The sequence below is a fragment of the Sinocyclocheilus anshuiensis genome, unplaced genomic scaffold (genome assembly GCF_001515605.1).
Source record: "Sinocyclocheilus anshuiensis isolate Anshui unplaced genomic scaffold, SAMN03320099.WGS_v1.1 scaffold1079, whole genome shotgun sequence".
NCBI lineage: Eukaryota > Metazoa > Chordata > Actinopteri > Cypriniformes > Cyprinidae > Sinocyclocheilus > Sinocyclocheilus anshuiensis.
The window spans coordinates 1373110-1390422 of record NW_015548207.1 but is presented as its reverse complement, the minus strand read 5'-3'; the positions used below and the strand labels follow the sequence as shown (position 1 = coordinate 1390422).

The window sequence follows — 17313 nt, the reverse complement described above, 5'->3', positions numbered from 1 at the left end:
TAACGGGCTTCCATACTTCAGTGTCACATGATCATTCAGAAATCATTCTAATTTGCTGATTTGTTGCTCGAGTACACTTCCTCTTATTATTATCATCATCAATGTTAAAAAGAGTTAGCTTAATTGTTTTTGTGGAAATCGTGATACTTTTTTTTACATTCAGTTTTTTCAAAAACTTTCTTTGTTCTCATAAAAGAGCCTGTATTTGACAAAAAGTAAAAAAAGTAAAAAAAATAATAATAATCAAAATTGGCAACACACAAATGTCAGATCGACTTTATAGCTGACTGTCCGTTTTCACTCTATAAACAGAAAAAGTAAAAAAAATAATAATAATCAAAATTGGCAACACACAAATGTCAGATCGACTTTATATAAAGTTTAGCTGACTGTCACATTGTAATTCCCAGAATCCCAGAAATGTCAAGCATGGACCACATTGTTAAAATAAATAAATAAATAAATAACAAAAATTAAAAACACTGTATCAAAATATGTGGAGTCATAAAGGGTGGCTTTGAGATAAACCGAGAATATTAAACACAGTCTGAAATGGGAATGGTTGGGCAGCTCGGAACAAATCCATAAAGGATCTGAAATGGCATGCCAGATGAGTGCCACATGATTCAGCAGCTGACACGAATTAAATCAAGGATGAATCCGGACGACTGCTGTTCACCTCACAGAAGGTTCTGTAGCCTTCAACGATGGGCTGGTACCCCGTGCATCTGCATAAATTACCTGCAATAAGAACATTCATGTTTGATCATGACTGAAAGTCTTATTATATGTGTCTGTGTATTTAAGATGGTGTATGTGGCGTCGTACCAGCGAGACCCTCGGTCACGTCCTCCATGGTGGGCTGTGGGTTATTTCTAAGTAATGTGTACATGGACATCACCATCCCAGGAGTACAAAACCCACACTGAGACCCATGAGCCTTTGCTATACGCTCCTGATGAAGCAAGCATACTGTCAATGATGCATAAACGTGTCCACAATAATATTATACTGAATATTTGTTTGTTTTTTTTAATTATATTTATTTTTAACTTAATCGTTACAATATATTTTTCAAACATCAATGTCATTGTTTTGGGGAGTCACACAGCATATTAAAATATTAGATTACAATTATATTTTAATTGAATTGAATATTTAAGAATGTATTAAACTTATATAAAAAATTAACTATAAATATTACAATTATAATCAAATGTAAAAAAAAAATTATATTATGTAATATTTTTTGATAATAATAATAATCATGCTTTAATTATTAATCAGACTTGCAATTATAACTATAAATCCAAATTATATTTTATAATATTTTAATATTTTTTTATTTAATATATATTTTACATTTGTAAAATGTCAAGTGTCCACAGATATTATGCTGATTATGCATACACAAACAACTTAATCATAAAGTTTTGCAATATATTTTTGAAAGATTTTATTTTTAAATTTGTTTTGCAATATATTTTTGAAAGATTTTATTTTTAAATTTGTTGTTTTTGAGTCGCACCACATGACATTTTACTAACAGAAATATGACTTATCTATAATTCACCATTATTATAATATATAAAAATTATTTTGATTATATTGAAATAAAAACAAAAAATATATTTTTCATTCAAGTCATTTTACATATAAATTGCATTTAAATAATTTTTTTAATTAATAGATAATAAAAAATGTTTACATCACTGACCTACATACAGGAGTGAAAGAGAGAAAATCAAGTCATTATCAGATAATTTAATCTCATAATATGGAGTGAGTGTAATCTATATTATAAAATCATATTTGAATTGACCGCACTCTAATATATTAATCTGGATTGAAGGTAATCTAGATTATAATCCGTCTGAAAACTAAAGTCATGACCTGGATCTCATAATCTGGATTGGGCATAATATAGATTCTAATGTGAATCTGTTACCTGGACTGGGTGTAATTTGGTTTTAGTGCTTCCAATGCCTTCAACGGTGGTCACAGCTGCTCCGTGAAGTTGGCACACAGGAAGCAGACAGGCATTGACAGACCAATGACTGGCCAGGGAAAAAACAAGCATTTAATACAGATTTCTATCAGATGTGCATAACAAAAACTAATTAATAAATAAAAGTGTAAATATATTAGCAGCATGCCTATCTTCCTTAAGAAAAAAAAAGGAATCTCACTTAAAAATAACGTAGAATTTAAGTTTAAGGAGAAAGAGAGAGTGAATGTAATACTTGATGTTCTTGGTCTGAGGGTCGTATCTGGACACCATGACGGTACAGGCTCCACATCCTCCTCCACCACAGCCATACTTAGTGCCTGTCAGCCGCACTGTGCACACACACACACACACACACACACAGAGAGAGAGAGAGAGAAAGATTCAAAATGCAAAACTAAAAAAAGTTAAATTAACCCAGTAATATTTGTAAATACATAATCTCCTCTTGAAATGAACTACGATAACACTTCATAGTTAACATTAACCAATCTTATTACATTACATAAATATAATTTATAATATATATAATCATAAAATACGATACACACACACACACACACACACACATATATAAGCACAACACAAAAAAAGAACAACCATTAATAATAATAATAAATTATAATGTTGTTAATGTAAATAATAATTATAACATTGTTAATAATTCATTTCAATATTATTGTTATGAATGGTTATTCATTTTTGTACATGTATTTATTTTTTCCGTTGTATAATTAAAAATCATAAATTGTGTGTGCCGAGCTTCGTTCATCACTTTTCCGTGGTTCTCTGTTCCTGAATTTTTCGTTTTCGTTTGGGTTTGTCTTGCTGACAGGCTTTTAAGAGTGCATGGCAGACTGAATTGCTGTAGTTTGCAGTGTTTCAGTTTTATTTGTCCATATTTACCACCAGATGGCGCCAGAGGCATAAGTGCAACTTTTAAATCTGGCTATAAGATGGCGCCAGAGGCCGATGCGTAATTAAGGAATCTGACCACTAGATGGCGGTAGAAGCAAAAATAATAAAACTACCAATACCGGCTGTGCAGAAAGTGACATTTTTCCAGAATCATCCATACATTTAACAAAAAGACTAATACAATGTTTCAATGTCGTTTTTTCCACTTGTACACACAATGTTTCAATGTTGTTTTTTCTACTTGAACACTCCACATTTTAAACTATACGAAAACACATATTCACAACAGTTCTCCCTCAGGACTATAGATAGAAATGTATTTTCACTGTTAATGAACCGAAGAATGACAATAAATTGAGTTTGCCCACTGTCTCTGTTTTCTGAGGCTGTTGGAATAGAACACACACACACACACACACACACACACACACACACAGGAACCCTGCTGTGACCCCCTGTGAAGTGTGATCAGGGAACCCCTACAGAGATTATCACAAGTTAATACCCTACACAGTCAGAAATCTCTCCCCACAGGCATTCAGGATTAGCTAAAATGCTAACACACATACAAAACGTGCACATATGCAGCTATGCACAACAGACACCACTGAGACAAACATGTCAATAAACTCAACCGCTCACACACAAAGGCATTAAATGCAAAATTATGTCACTCACAGGTACTAATTCGCGAAATTAGTAGATTTAAATGATGAGGCGTTTTAGAACAAAAAGGTCTCCATTCAGTCAAAACCCGTTTGAATGTTTGAATGTTACTCGACTTTTGAGCCACCGAGCTTCGTTCATCACTTTTCCGTGGTTCTCTGTTCCTGAATTTTTCGTTTTCGTTTGGGTTTGTCTTGCTGACAGGCTTTAGAGACGTCTATTTGACATCTGCATTTACATCTGCAAGACGTTTTTTTTTTTTGAGTTTTTGCTCATCTGTAATATGTCTATAGGATGTTTCCTATCAGATGTCAAATATACATTTAGAAAATGTCTAATGTCTGTTAAAGATCACTTCATCTGGAAAGCATCTGCCGTGTACAAACATATTATAGACATCTTTAAGATGTCAGTTTTACATTCATTCTAAATCATAAACATCTTAAAGACATCGTCTAAACATCTATTTGACATCTGATAGGAAACGTCCTATAGACGTATTGCAGATGATCAAACACTCTGACACAAATGTCTTGCAGACGTCAAATAGATGTCTCCGTGATGTAAGTGTGTTACAATGGTTCATTTCTTTCTAAAAGAAATTGTTTTGTTTGTGTTGTATCAGTCCAAATGGGTTAATGAGTAGTTCTGTACTAAGGCATTGACTTCAGTTGAGGGACAGTGGCAAAGGTTAAGCTAGACTCAAGGTTACACATTGCTAATCATGGTAATGGAATGTTTACTTTGACTCGACATGACCAAGAGTCTTCGATTTCTTGACAATCATGGCTAATGGCTCACTTCAGCAACTGTTCTTTTACTACTCTGAGTTTTAGCCACTGCACTACACCACCTAACCTCGCTAAAATATGTCTCTGAATCACTGTCACAAGTAGCAATTGCATTGTTCACAAGCATGACATTAGCGCAGTAGCATATCTCTCACAGTATCAAGCTAAGTAGCAGCGTAGCATGACAATTCTTTTTGAAGACTCATTACACAGCATCAATTCAGTGTACAGAGCAGCTGTTAAACGAGCAGATCTACCGAGCTAATGTACATTATACAGATTTTTGGATCAGAAATTTGCCATATTTGTGGACAAACGTCTAATTAGCATCTTTAAAGAAACAGATTTGCATACATTTATTTCATAAAGACCACAGAAACATTCATTGATAGTTCATCATGAAACAATTTAGCAACATTTTGTAAATTACCAAAAAATAATAAGCAGCTAGCTACATTTCCAAGTAGCTTAGTCACCTCTTGCCAATGTTAAATGCAAGGAAGTTTATAAAACTTAGAGAAAGCTATACATTAGTATTTCTCATGGCAACATGAAACTATTTTAGCTAATCACATGAACTGTAAATGCCATATGACAGATTCTTCTGAAGGCATCACTAATTGTTTGATAAAATCAGGCACTGGTAAGACATCATCTTTAATGCAATTAAATATTTGTGATTCATATGTTGTAGGCAAAAAATAATGGCACATTTTAAATGTCTGTCAGTGGAGAAAGATGCTAACCATGCTAAAGGTAACCAGCAAAACATTGGCCTACAGGGCCTCATTTATGAAACATGAGCAGAACGAATGCATGTCATCCATAAATCTATTAGTACTGTATGTAAATTGTCATATTAAATTAGATGTTTAAACAGTTTTACAAAATATTTACACAGATGTTTTGCACAAATTTACACAGATACAAATTCTGTATGTGAATCTTGAATAAGGCCTAATGGATGTACAGTACAATGCAAAAAAATATATATTTTTCTCTTTTGTCAGTTTTTTTTTTTTTTTAATTAACAAATTATTTATTCAGTTTTTTCCCTGTTTGGACACCTTTGAGATATGGAGAGGTTTACGTTTCTCATAATTCCCACTGAGTTGATGTCCATATTTGGTCACTGCCTTGTACGTGTAGGGTGCTAAACATGTACTCTTCCTCTATTTCTTTTGTTTTTCTCCATCCCATCCCCCTTTTTATGAACAGAAAGACACACATCTGCTTTCCATCACACCTTTGCAGCTATGACTCGCTCTCTTGTATTCCTTTCATCTCTGTCCAGTTTCTTCACTCACTATCTTGCTTATACCTTTTGCTCTTTATTCATCATATTTTCTACACCTTCTTTCTGCTTTTTGTGAAGCCAGTAACTTCTGTAATCACCACCCTGGATCTGTTAACTGTGTTTAAGTGAGTGTGTTTGCTTACTTTGTGTGTGTGTGTGTGTGTGTTTACTCAGGTCTTACACTCACAGACTAAAGCAGCGGAGATGCTGACAGAAGCAACCTACTGTTCGGCTAGTCACAGTCTTGCACAGGACCTTCGTGAACACAGTTACAGTGGATTCTGTCAATATAGATAAAGAAATAACCTCTCCACCAGTCTTTTGATATGTATGGTCAATTTTAGGATTGAATTTACTGTACCATATACCATTCTTTGGCTGAACAAGTATGATTGGTTGAGCCAATTTATCTTTTTCCGGCCTAGTTGGGACGTCAAACAGTTTGCAATTTGTTTGGTGCTGCTTGTGCTGCATAAATTGCACATCTTGACTTTAGTTGTCCATGTTTTTCCCCACGTTTAGAACCACATGCTTCAGTCCATTATTATCTGAGATACAGCTGCCTATTAGTCATGATAGACTGAAACAAAGAACGTCCTGTTTATAGGCTGATCAATTCGACATGCAGGCGATTTGCTCAGCCGAACTAGTGTCATTCAAAATAGACTCATAAAGGCCATGCATACACACATATACTGTACATATACAGTACACACACACTACTATTGTAGTTTTTATTAATATTTTGAATAACATTTTTTTTATTTTCATTTTAATTTGTTAGTTTTAGTGATGTTGTTGTGTATTTTTGTACTTTTGATGTTTTTTGAATATGTTAATTTAGTTTATAATATTTTTTTATTTAGATTTATTTATTTTAGTACATCAAGTTAAACAAAATGGAAATAATAAATAAAAATAATTTTCATGTTTATAAAAAAATATATATATATATATATATATATATATATATATATATAGTATTAGTAATTTTGCTGTCAAGTCTATTTTTTTTATTATATTCTACAGTTTAAATTATATAGGTTAAAATAATTTTGAAGTTTTAGTTGTTCTAGTATACCATGTTAAACAAACTAGAAACAAGAAATTTAAAAAGAAGCACTTTTTTATATTATATTTTATATTATTACATGTTTTTTTTTATTATTTTAGTTAATTGTAATAACCCTAATATATATATATGTAAACATTATTACATTGTAAACATGATTAAATTAATCTTTTCTACACTTGGTAAGAGTAGTGCTTTTGCATGATGCTACATCCACATCAATAGGTGGCAGTATACATTTCAAGATGGTCTCTAAAACAAAATTGTTCTAAATATTTCTCAATTAAAGCATTTCTAACTTTATTAGCTTGTAATCATATTTGTTATCGTTATATAATTCTAAGTAAACTATTTTAGAATCTAGATTTTAACATGCAGTAGCCTATGCTTTAAGTATGATAGCTAGTAATAGCAAGCCTTTCTTCAAAAACCAGCATGATCTGAGGTATCATTTATGTACTTAGCACAAATTGTGTTGACAAGTCAAATCAAAGTTTAATAAATCAGTTTAAGGGTTTGTTCAGATCTCTAACCCCAAGTATTAGCAACAGAGGTGATGCTTAACTTAGCAAACACCAATTAAAAGATGTTAGCATTGCTACGCTTGCCTTTGTCAGAAACGTTCAGGCACACAAAGAGGCTGAACTTGCTTACTTCAGTAAGCAAATGAGGGTTCTTGGCCATTGTCAGCAGTGCGGCAAACGGCCGGCTCGGGACGGTCCCGAGGGAGCTAACATTTGCAGTAGCCTTTGAAAGGTCCCGCAGAGAGAGGTTTCTCTTTAGCTAGAGAGGATCGCCAGGGGGACACTTAGCTTTCATTACTTCCTGAGAGAGAGAGAGAGTAATGCACTTCAATGTTACATAAACGGCCTCAGGAGCACCTTCTAGGTATCAAACCTCTCTTTTATGGGGAAAAAGGTTGAATAGTATTTAATGTCCTTTTCTAGGAGGAGGGAAGTGTTCTGTGAAGCTTTATGGCTTGTGAAGGGAAGCCCGTATGTGTTTTAGTGCAGTTAGGCTGACGTCTTGATAAGACTTGTCGTGTTTAAAGTGCCTTGTTGTGCTGCATTCTAACTGATTGAACTTTTGTTTGTTGGTGTGTGGATAAAGTTTTAAGTGGTTTTAAATGGTTTCTTTTTCTAAAAGGCAACATCAAGGTTTCCACTTTTGAACAATAAATTATTGTTTGTTTTGAAATGAAAATGTGCATTTATGTAATATATTTATATAAATATATAAATGTACATCTATCTATCTATCTATCTATCTATCTATCCTTTATAAAGTTAGTTATTTAAAATATAGAAAACTTTTTATATTAGTTTTTATATTAATGTGTAATATTTCAAAGCACATTTTTCGTATTTTTAGCATTTCATTGGTTCACATTTTTGTAAAGAATAGTACATTCATATAAATAAATGTATGTATAAATTCTAAAATATTAAACATAAAAAATGTTATATATTACATTCAAATTATACATTACAAATGGCAATGTAATGTATAAAAATGTTGGCTGTATTCTGAAGCGGCTCAGAATACAGCCAAACGCGCAGTCTTTCAGATTCCATTCGATATTTTCGTTCAGAAAGATAAACTTAATTCAAAGGGAAACAAGATTGGTTTTCAATTTTTTTATGAACAATTTAGACTGCCATTCATTTTGTTTTTGTTTCATAAGGCCTAGCACAGGGCTATTCAATTAGTTTTATTTGAGGGCCGGATTGTTGAACTGAAATTTTGAAGGGGGCCAAGGGGGTGGGTGGCTGTCCCTATCTCTTTCTGAGGGGCCTATAAAATTAGAAATTACATTTCTATAAAAATATATAATATTATCAACACCAACATCTATTAAAGGTTAACATTAGTGCTGTCTGTGAATCGATTATAATAATAATAAAAAACTAATTATTCACACATTTTTCTATAATTAATTGTAATTAACTGTGTATTAATATATTTATATTGTCATAATTTCACATTGAACCTCCAAATTAATGTAGAAACAATATAAAGATGGTTTATTTTAAATATGTGTTTAATGGCATCTTTTTACTAAGTAGCCTACACTGAAAAAAGTGAAACTACTGTGTTGTTCATTTAAAGTGCATTTTTACATTGGACTAAGTGAAAATCATGGTTTCTGGTTTAAACCTGTTTTGTTCAGTTTGCCTTAAAGCAAATAACGAACCCCCTAGAACAAATTAAAAGCAACAATTTGACTTGAGTAGTATTTTTACTTTAAACCAGAAGTTTTCATGTCATGTGACCACATGACGTCACATCAACTAACTCCTTGTTCGCGCCAGCCGGCGTTTTGCCATCCGCCATTTTAAGTGAACTTAAAACAATCTTCACATAAACCAGAAATTGTATATGCATAAATTAATCTTTATTCAAGCTACAAAACTTCAGCGACTAGCTCTTAATCAGCTACTAGAACAGTCGAGTGATTTCTTTTCTTTTTTTCTGTGATTTACATCAATGAGACTTCATCAGATTTCACTTTAAAAGCAGCGCTGTCACTTTAAAATCTGATGCACATGACGCATATCTGACACACATCCGATTTTCTCCCAACTCTTTACGATCATTTAAGACTTTATAACTCATTTAAGACCGTGTTTACGAGGTCACTCGCCAAAACCCAGCATTTTGACATAATTCTATTTTTGTCCATTGAAGCGCTACTGGCGCGCTGTCTGAAGCGGCTCAGAATACAGCCAAACGCGCAGTCTTTCAGATTCCATTCGATAATCATCTTCGTCCAGTGTCTGCGCTATTTCTCGACAGAAGTTATGACAGACAACACTGCCTTTATACTCCTTTAAACTAGAGTTGTGGATATGTCATAACCCCCTCACACAAGCGCTTGTCAGCGCTACCATTCATTGATGTTAATTTGCGATTGTTGCTGTTGTGTCTCTCATCCTTTTCTTTTGCGGTTGTGAAACAACGGCCCAGGCCAGTGTTGCCACCTTGTGGACAAACTAATTAGTGCAAAAACAATTCAAGGTGTAATGTGCGACCTGCGCTTAGGCTACTCTCCCCTCCGGCCGGCTGAAGATGAATGGCGGGCCGGATGTGGCCCGCGGGCCGCTAATTGAATAGCCTTGGCCTAGCTTTTATTTTCCCTGAAATACAGCACGTTAAATGGTAATGTCGCATGCTGCCTTTGTTCTCAATGCTACCTTTGTTAACATATTTGAATCGAATGCTATTTCATACTGTTGACCCTTTTAACCCTCAAATACACACTTACATTTAGCTCTCTTATTTGCATTTATTTAGGTCAGAAGAAGAAGCAACTAGAGTATATAAGCTTGTTACGAGCTGCCCTGAAGAAGTGTGTAAATGTAAAGCCCCAGAGCGGAGCTCTACTGGGTAACTCAATGTATGTGCTTTCTGACAGACTCGTTAATCTATAGAGCTGCTCTGTACGGCTCAGAAATAGGTCAGAGCTGAGACTAGGGTTTTATGCGAGTATGTAATATGTGTGTGCGAGTGTGTTTCACCTAAAGGTGCATACAACATTGCATCTGCACTATGGTTGTCATTACAGAAGATTAAAATCACATTGCTTGAACCAACTGTGATTTCATGGATAATATTTCATTCAGTTGGTCCAAACATCCCATTGTGTGAGCCATGTGCTCTCTTAAAGATGCAGACTGTGACTTATGTGTGGTGTGATGTAGTATTTAAGAGGCTGACATGTGTTTGGAACTAGAAGCAACAAGCTAGCTAGACGCAAAATAGGTTTTTATTTGTGAATATGATTGGTGCACTCTGCAAAAAAATAAAAAAATAAAATAAACAAAAAAAAATATTTCCAGCTCAAGTATCTTAATATTCTTAAAATAAGATTTACTTAAGAAGCAAAATGACTTAAGTCTGTTTGAAAATTACATTGTCTTTTTTTTTTTTTTGAAGGAAAAAAAACCCATCAAAATAAGTGTTCATGCTTAAAACAAGAAGAAAAATATCTGCCAACTGGGTCTGAAAAATAAACCTAATTCAAAGGATAAACAAGATGCTTTTTCAAGATTCTTTATTTGTACTGGAAAACAAGACTAAAATAATGAGGTTGCAAGGTTGTTGCTAGGTGGTTGCTAACATGTTCTTAGTTTGCCATTAAGTATCTAGGCTAATCTGGTCTTGAGCTCAGATCCTTCTGTAAATGTTAAGTTTATTGGAATTTTGCCCACATTATCCACCAATTGAATACTGTGGTTTGATAGCTGATAGCTAATAATTCATTAAATCAAATGTAAAATTAAGATAAAGAAATGGGGTTGCACAATTAATTGAAATAAAACTGAAATCATGATATAATATATATGATATATAATATATATAAAATGTGTGCAATGTGTGTTAGCAGGTTCTTCAAATCACTGAAGGTCCCATATTGTCAAAACTGAAATTTCCTGGCTTTTTTCATGATAACTGAGGTCTAGGTGCTATGTAACTACCATATAAATTTCAAAACAGTCAATCCACAGTCAAATGCACACAGCCTGCATAAAGTAGCTGTGATTTTTCACGAACCGTTGTGACTTCCGTAAAAAGGTGACGTCAGAACTACTCAGTCACCGCCTTCAGTCACCACCCCGAGCACTGCCCACAGTCCCACTCTCCTTTTGCCAAATCCCCAGACAAGATCTCGTCCATGCCATTGCTGAGCAACAACAACATGGAAACATGTCGAGAAAACGCTGTTCAGTCTGGATGTCAGGAAACTACATCACTGCATAGTAGGGCTGTGACGGTCGCCGTGACAACCACGTCAACCGTTGACTATGGCCACCGTCGGTAGTGCACGTGACGTCACACACTCTATAACAAGCATAATACAAAGTTTTGTATACAAGTGTAATAATAGTAACAGTTCGTTTGATCCTTTAGATTGGCAGGTTTGAGCGCAGGAAAATACAGTACAGAATACAGAAACCAAATACTACATCGCCAATCTGGAATCATTTCCATTCATTTCACCCATCCGCATTTGTACAAGTGTCGTCAAGTTCACATGATCGCAAACGCTCGGCTGGTCAGGTTTTTATTTACTGCATTCGATGTTTGAAAAAAAACAAAACATGAATTACCATTCTGAAACATCCTGTTGCAAGAGCGTTTGAGGAGGTGGTTGGTTGTCTCCTGTTGTCGCCGATTCGGGGTCTGAGGCTTAAACATGTCCGGACAACATTTCCCTCAGCAGTGACCATCATTACCGGTGTTTTTATTGCCCTTACTTGTAAGTATCACCAATCCACAGCAGGCTACTGCATACATGACCCTAGTTACCTGTGGTTGGCCTGGCCGTGCGTCACTCAGAAAACAACAGGCCAATCAGAAGAGAGGCTCATGAATATTAATTAGACAGGCCAAAATCGACCTGTTCTTTGCAGAGCTCCTGAGAGAGGAGCTGTATAAATATATTGAGATGGTTGGTTGTTGGTACTTATACCGCAAATATACATTCTTAAGGACATCAAGACTTAAATAAAACTCCAGAAAGTTGTCAAATATGTGACCTTTAACCCTCAGTATCAGCAACAAGAGAGAGAGAAAAGCGAACATGATAAAGAGCACCCTTGATCTGCAGGAAGTCATTTTATAATTGAGATTGTACGTCTGGAAAATATAGCAGCTGTCTTCTGCAGCGTATTTGTGGTTTAAATATGTCTGTGAGGCCAGACTGCTGTTGACGCTGTTAAAGATCAAACACTATAAGCAAACACAGAGCCTGATAGTCCACGATCAAAGCACGGTGCACCCCAGTCAACATCGTAAATACACAGATGTGAGCACTCACACTCTTACATTCATACTGAGATGCTCTGGATCTTGTGGTTGTGATAAAACACTTCACTGATGAAATATTCTCAAATGCTTTGATGCATAATTCTATTGTTCTGCCTCTTTAGTAAATTTTACAGGGTCTTCCAAACTCACAGTTACATCGGACCATGATACTTCTGAAGGCATGTTCCGGGTTCAATACAAGTTATTTATGAATATCTTAATATCTCTTAAAAATTAAGGTTCCAAAAGGAGGTTTTCACAACAATGTCATAGAATATCCATTTAGGTTCTCCAAAGAGCCTTTAGTGAACAGTTCTTAACCCTTTAAGGTAACTAACTGCTCTTCTTTGGAAATCAATGTCACATGCAATTTTTCTGTATGGCCTAAAAGTGAACAGTCCATGTCAACTTTTTGAGACTTCAAAAGACTTGTACAGTGTAGTCATGAATCACCTGATTGACTGTCACCTTTAGAGGCAAGTTCCTGTAAGAGGGGTCCCAGTCCGCCTCAAGGTCAAGACCCATTCTTGTTAAACATTATAGTCTACATTTGATCCAGGATTAAGTGGTGCCATTACATTTGGAGCTTACAAAACAGTATTGACCAATTTGTCCATGAATCATGGTAATGAAAACTATCATTTTATTTTCTGAAGATATTTTGAGAGCATTCAAACACACATGAACCTGGAGTCCATAACCTGCTGGTTTCCACCAAAACGTCTGACATCTGAATGAGGTTTTTTCAGACTACCGGTCTGATCTACACAAATAAACATGGTCGTTCTCACGGTTGGCATAACAATTCTGACCCTAAATCAACTTCGTCTCGGTCTTAGGAGAAGGACTTTAAAGTTCCAGACAGCACTGTAAATATTTAACAAATGTTAACCTAACAACCTATTAACCTTGAGTGTAACCTAACCTGAAGCAAACAAAACTAAAGTTAACCTCCTTTTATGCAAAGTTATTTACAAAAACATCTTTGTTTAATGTGGTTTGAAAACTTTTATGGCTTTTTTTTTGCAGAAGTTAGATTGTTTTCTATAAGATTTTACCTTTGCTTGAAGTATAGTTCTCAATCTGTAGATTGTCTGTAGAAGTTTGTTTTCGTACAACACTTTTTAAAAATGTTCTGTCCATGTTATATGCCGTATGATACATTTTTAATATATATATATATATATATATATATATATTATGTTTGCAAAGCCAAGGAGGGTGAGCCCTTTGTGGTGAAGGGTGAACAGAGGTCGTCTGCCAAACATTCACAGCCCAGATGAACTGTTTATAGAGATATGGAGGTTTTACCACGAAGGTATTTAAAAGAAAAGCAGCTACGATTTGATTTGGAGAACACAAACCAGCTGTTTTCTAGATTCAGCTGTTTGTTTCAACCAGCATGATTTGATTAGACTCATGAGCATTCTTAACATAGGATACAAATAATGTTAAACATTTTTAACACCATAAAGTTAACTTAGTTTCCGGTTGTTCAGTGGTTCAAAATACAAAAGGATTGCGATAACCTTCCAAACCACTTTTGCAGACATTTCCAGAAGGAATCAATGTATCTAAAATTGTCCGTTTATGAGTCAGAATTCAGAATTGACTGAATATGTATTAAAATTCATCTACATTGTAGATGGCCTGAGGGTGTTTCTTCATTGGAACAGATTTGGAGAAATGTAGCATTGCATTGCAAACAGCTTCTCACATCACAAGATGTTAACTGATGGACTGGAGTGGTGTGGATTACTTGTGGATTATTGTGATGTTTTAATCAGCTGTTTGTACTTTAATTCTGATGGCACCCATTCACTGCAGAGGATCCATTGGTGAGCAAGTGATGTAATGCTAAATTTCTCCAAATCTGTTCCCACGAACAAACAAAATCATTTACATCTTGGATAGGGTTGTGTATCGTTTGAATTTGACTCTAAAGAGGTACTTAGGGTTGGGTATCGTTTCAATTTTGTCAGTTCCGATTCTTTTAGATTCCAATGTTATTAAATTATGATATCAAACATTTATCCTGTGTCTCTTTTTTGCAAACCATTTACTGGAGCTGAATACCATGAACAAAAATCAACAGCCTACATAAAAACTGGACTCTTTAAGAGCTGTCTGTGTGCAAAATAGAACTGCATGATTCTGGATAAATTTAAAAAAATAAAATTCTTTTTTTTCCCCTCCAATGGAAGTTGTGGTTCTCTCTTGATTTTGAAGAAAAAACATTAGACAACTAAACAAAATCACATGTAGAAAAGGTGATTTACTCTATTTTAATCGCTACCATACACATCGTACACACAGTTTATATCTGAACTATAAACTTTTATTCCAGTATTTCTGTGATTTGAATGTTTGTATCACCGAAATAATGATACTGTGTGGCTGAAAAGACTGTGAGGCTTTCATTCATGACAGATGACAGCTGCTCTCTTTAGATCAATGGCAGCGCGAACGCAAATTTAAATTTTCAAATCACACTGGTGTGATCGTACGCTGCATGGATGAACCAAGTGGTCACAACATTGATCGCACACGTCAAAGTTTGAGGAATGAAACAGACGAATCATTGTAATTTAGGAATAGAATCACGTTGGTGTTTGAATCGTGTTCGCGATTTTTAACGATGTATTAAATTAAAGTGCTTTGTCATGTTGGTGGTGACGCCTCTCTTGCAACATGTTTAGCTATCACAGATATTACACTTAGCTTTTTTAGGCTTCTGATCGCAAATGTAGCCAAACTTTGGAGCGCTTAGATTAGCGAGCAAGGTCCTGGCATATCGCTAGGTCCGGTCCTCACAGAAGAAGAAAAAAAAGCACATAGGAATCGATAGGCGGAATCGAAATTTTAATTTGACAACAAGTATCCGATTCCTGACCTTAAGTATCTGATTCTTGGATGGCCTGAGGGACAACACATTTTCAGCCGATTTTCATTTTTGACTGAACTATTCCTTTAATGTTAGGATAAAGTTTTTAAAGAAAATCCAAAGGGAGGTAGAATAGCTTTGAATTAGATTAATAATTTAAGTTGTACAAACTATTAAACTGAGCAACATTTTGTGAACATGCTGTGTTTGTTTTAAATCGGTCATTAAACGCTAGTTGACTCTGGCCTGTTTTAGCAGTTTGTCAATGGTAGAGTGACCAAGCGACAGTTACTGAACGCAGTAGAGTTTCGGAAAGGAGAAACTCACAGAGTGCTGAAGCGTGAAAAATGGCCTCTTTCAGCCTAAGGCTGTGACACTTGCCAATATTCAGACCTTTAATGTGTATGTGTGTGTGTTTGGTGGTTCCTCTATATGGATAACTCTATAACTAGCTAAAGATGTACACGGGACAGTCCTGCTCCAGATTTGATCATTCAGTGTCCAACTACACACAGACTTACAGGAATTCATGCACACACAAGCTCATGGCAGAATTGGGAGTTCTTGGCACTGGTGGCTGGCCGAACTCAGTTGCCTAGCAACCAGGTGGCTCGTTGAATGAGGGATGTCAGGATTGTGCTCTATGTGTGTGTGTGTGTGTGTGTGCGTGTGTGAGAGAGAGAGTACAGAGTTTGCACTATATCCCCGAAGCATGCTTCACAATCAACATCTTTCCGACCGATCACAGCTTCTGCAATTGGCATCTGACGATTAACCACATAGTCCATCAATGCGAATGACGCTCTCAGCAGATCTATTCCTAATCCGCATCCTCCGTCAGTTTTCTAAGCTTGTTATTCGTGTATGTTGGCCTTAGAGTTCAGAAGCAGTTCAGAAGCACCTACACTGAAAAAAACATGGTGTAGAAACAATTTTAACTCAGAAATTGTTAGTGAGTTTCACAAATAATTACAAAGAAATGGCAAGGGCACTGAAAAAAAAAACTTTTTGAAGTTGTAAATAAATCAGTGATTAGTGGAATAATACTATTTCAGTTTTTCTACTTTAAAATCCCATGCTTAATTCAATGTGTTACTTGTAGTTTATTTATAATGGCTCAATTTCTTAGCAATTTCTGAGTGAAAATTGTTTCTACATCAGATTTGTTTTTGTGTAATATGGTGAAATAAATATTACATTTTCACATATAAACACTACAACAATTCCCTTTCAAGGGAACTTCGAACTGCGTCCTCAAGGGGTCGCTATGGGGAACGCCTCGTCATTACCCGTGTCTGAAGCATACATTGAAAAAACACCAACAACACGTTGGCCGGCAACAGCCCATGACATCACTACCAGTGCGATTATAGTATTAATAGGCGCCGGGAGATCATGTCATTCTCTTCTTCGTCTTCACTGACCGTTTTGTTTGAAGCGTGCATTTCCGTGGTAAGAGCGATCTATATTCCTATCGTTATGGCGAGCACTTTTGATTTTTACTTTACATTTATGTATAAGGCTTGCAACTTCGTTGAAACAATATCTGAACTCCATAACTGCTCTACTATTCTCGATCTCTACAGATTCTCGATCTCGAACAATCAAATCACCAAACGGCATTCTGGGTTGAGCAAGCGGCACTGAGTGTATTGAGCGAGCGGAGCGGAATCTTCAGAAAGGCGCTCTGAGCTCTTAAGGAAATATTACCACTCCGCTCCGCTCACATGCTCTGACTATGATACAGTTTTGACAATGCAAAAAGCAAGTTTATCAAAGAATATCATGGTATAACCATTAATTGTGTGTGTGTGTGTGTGTGTGTGTGTGTGTGTGTGTGTGTATATATATATATATATATATATA

At 35.3% G+C, this 17313-nt stretch overlaps 1 protein-coding gene across 1 annotated transcript in view; it reads right to left on the bottom strand.

Annotated features, from left to right (window-relative positions):
* The window catches only part of LOC107653532 (aldehyde oxidase 1-like), a 29601-nt gene extending 16513 nt beyond the window's left edge, over positions 1-13088 (bottom strand). The window contains exons 1-7 of the mRNA XM_016440279.1: positions 13017-13088; positions 7361-7535; positions 3720-3731; positions 2244-2340; positions 1949-2057; positions 829-955; positions 680-741 (exon numbers count right to left, since the gene is read on the bottom strand). Of these exons, the coding sequence (XP_016295765.1) occupies positions 680-741; positions 829-955; positions 1949-2057; positions 2244-2340; positions 3720-3731; positions 7361-7535; positions 13017-13088 (654 nt within the window). The remainder of the gene's footprint in view (positions 1-679; positions 742-828; positions 956-1948; positions 2058-2243; positions 2341-3719; positions 3732-7360; positions 7536-13016) is intronic.
* Between the last annotated feature and the right edge of the window lie 4225 nt (positions 13089-17313).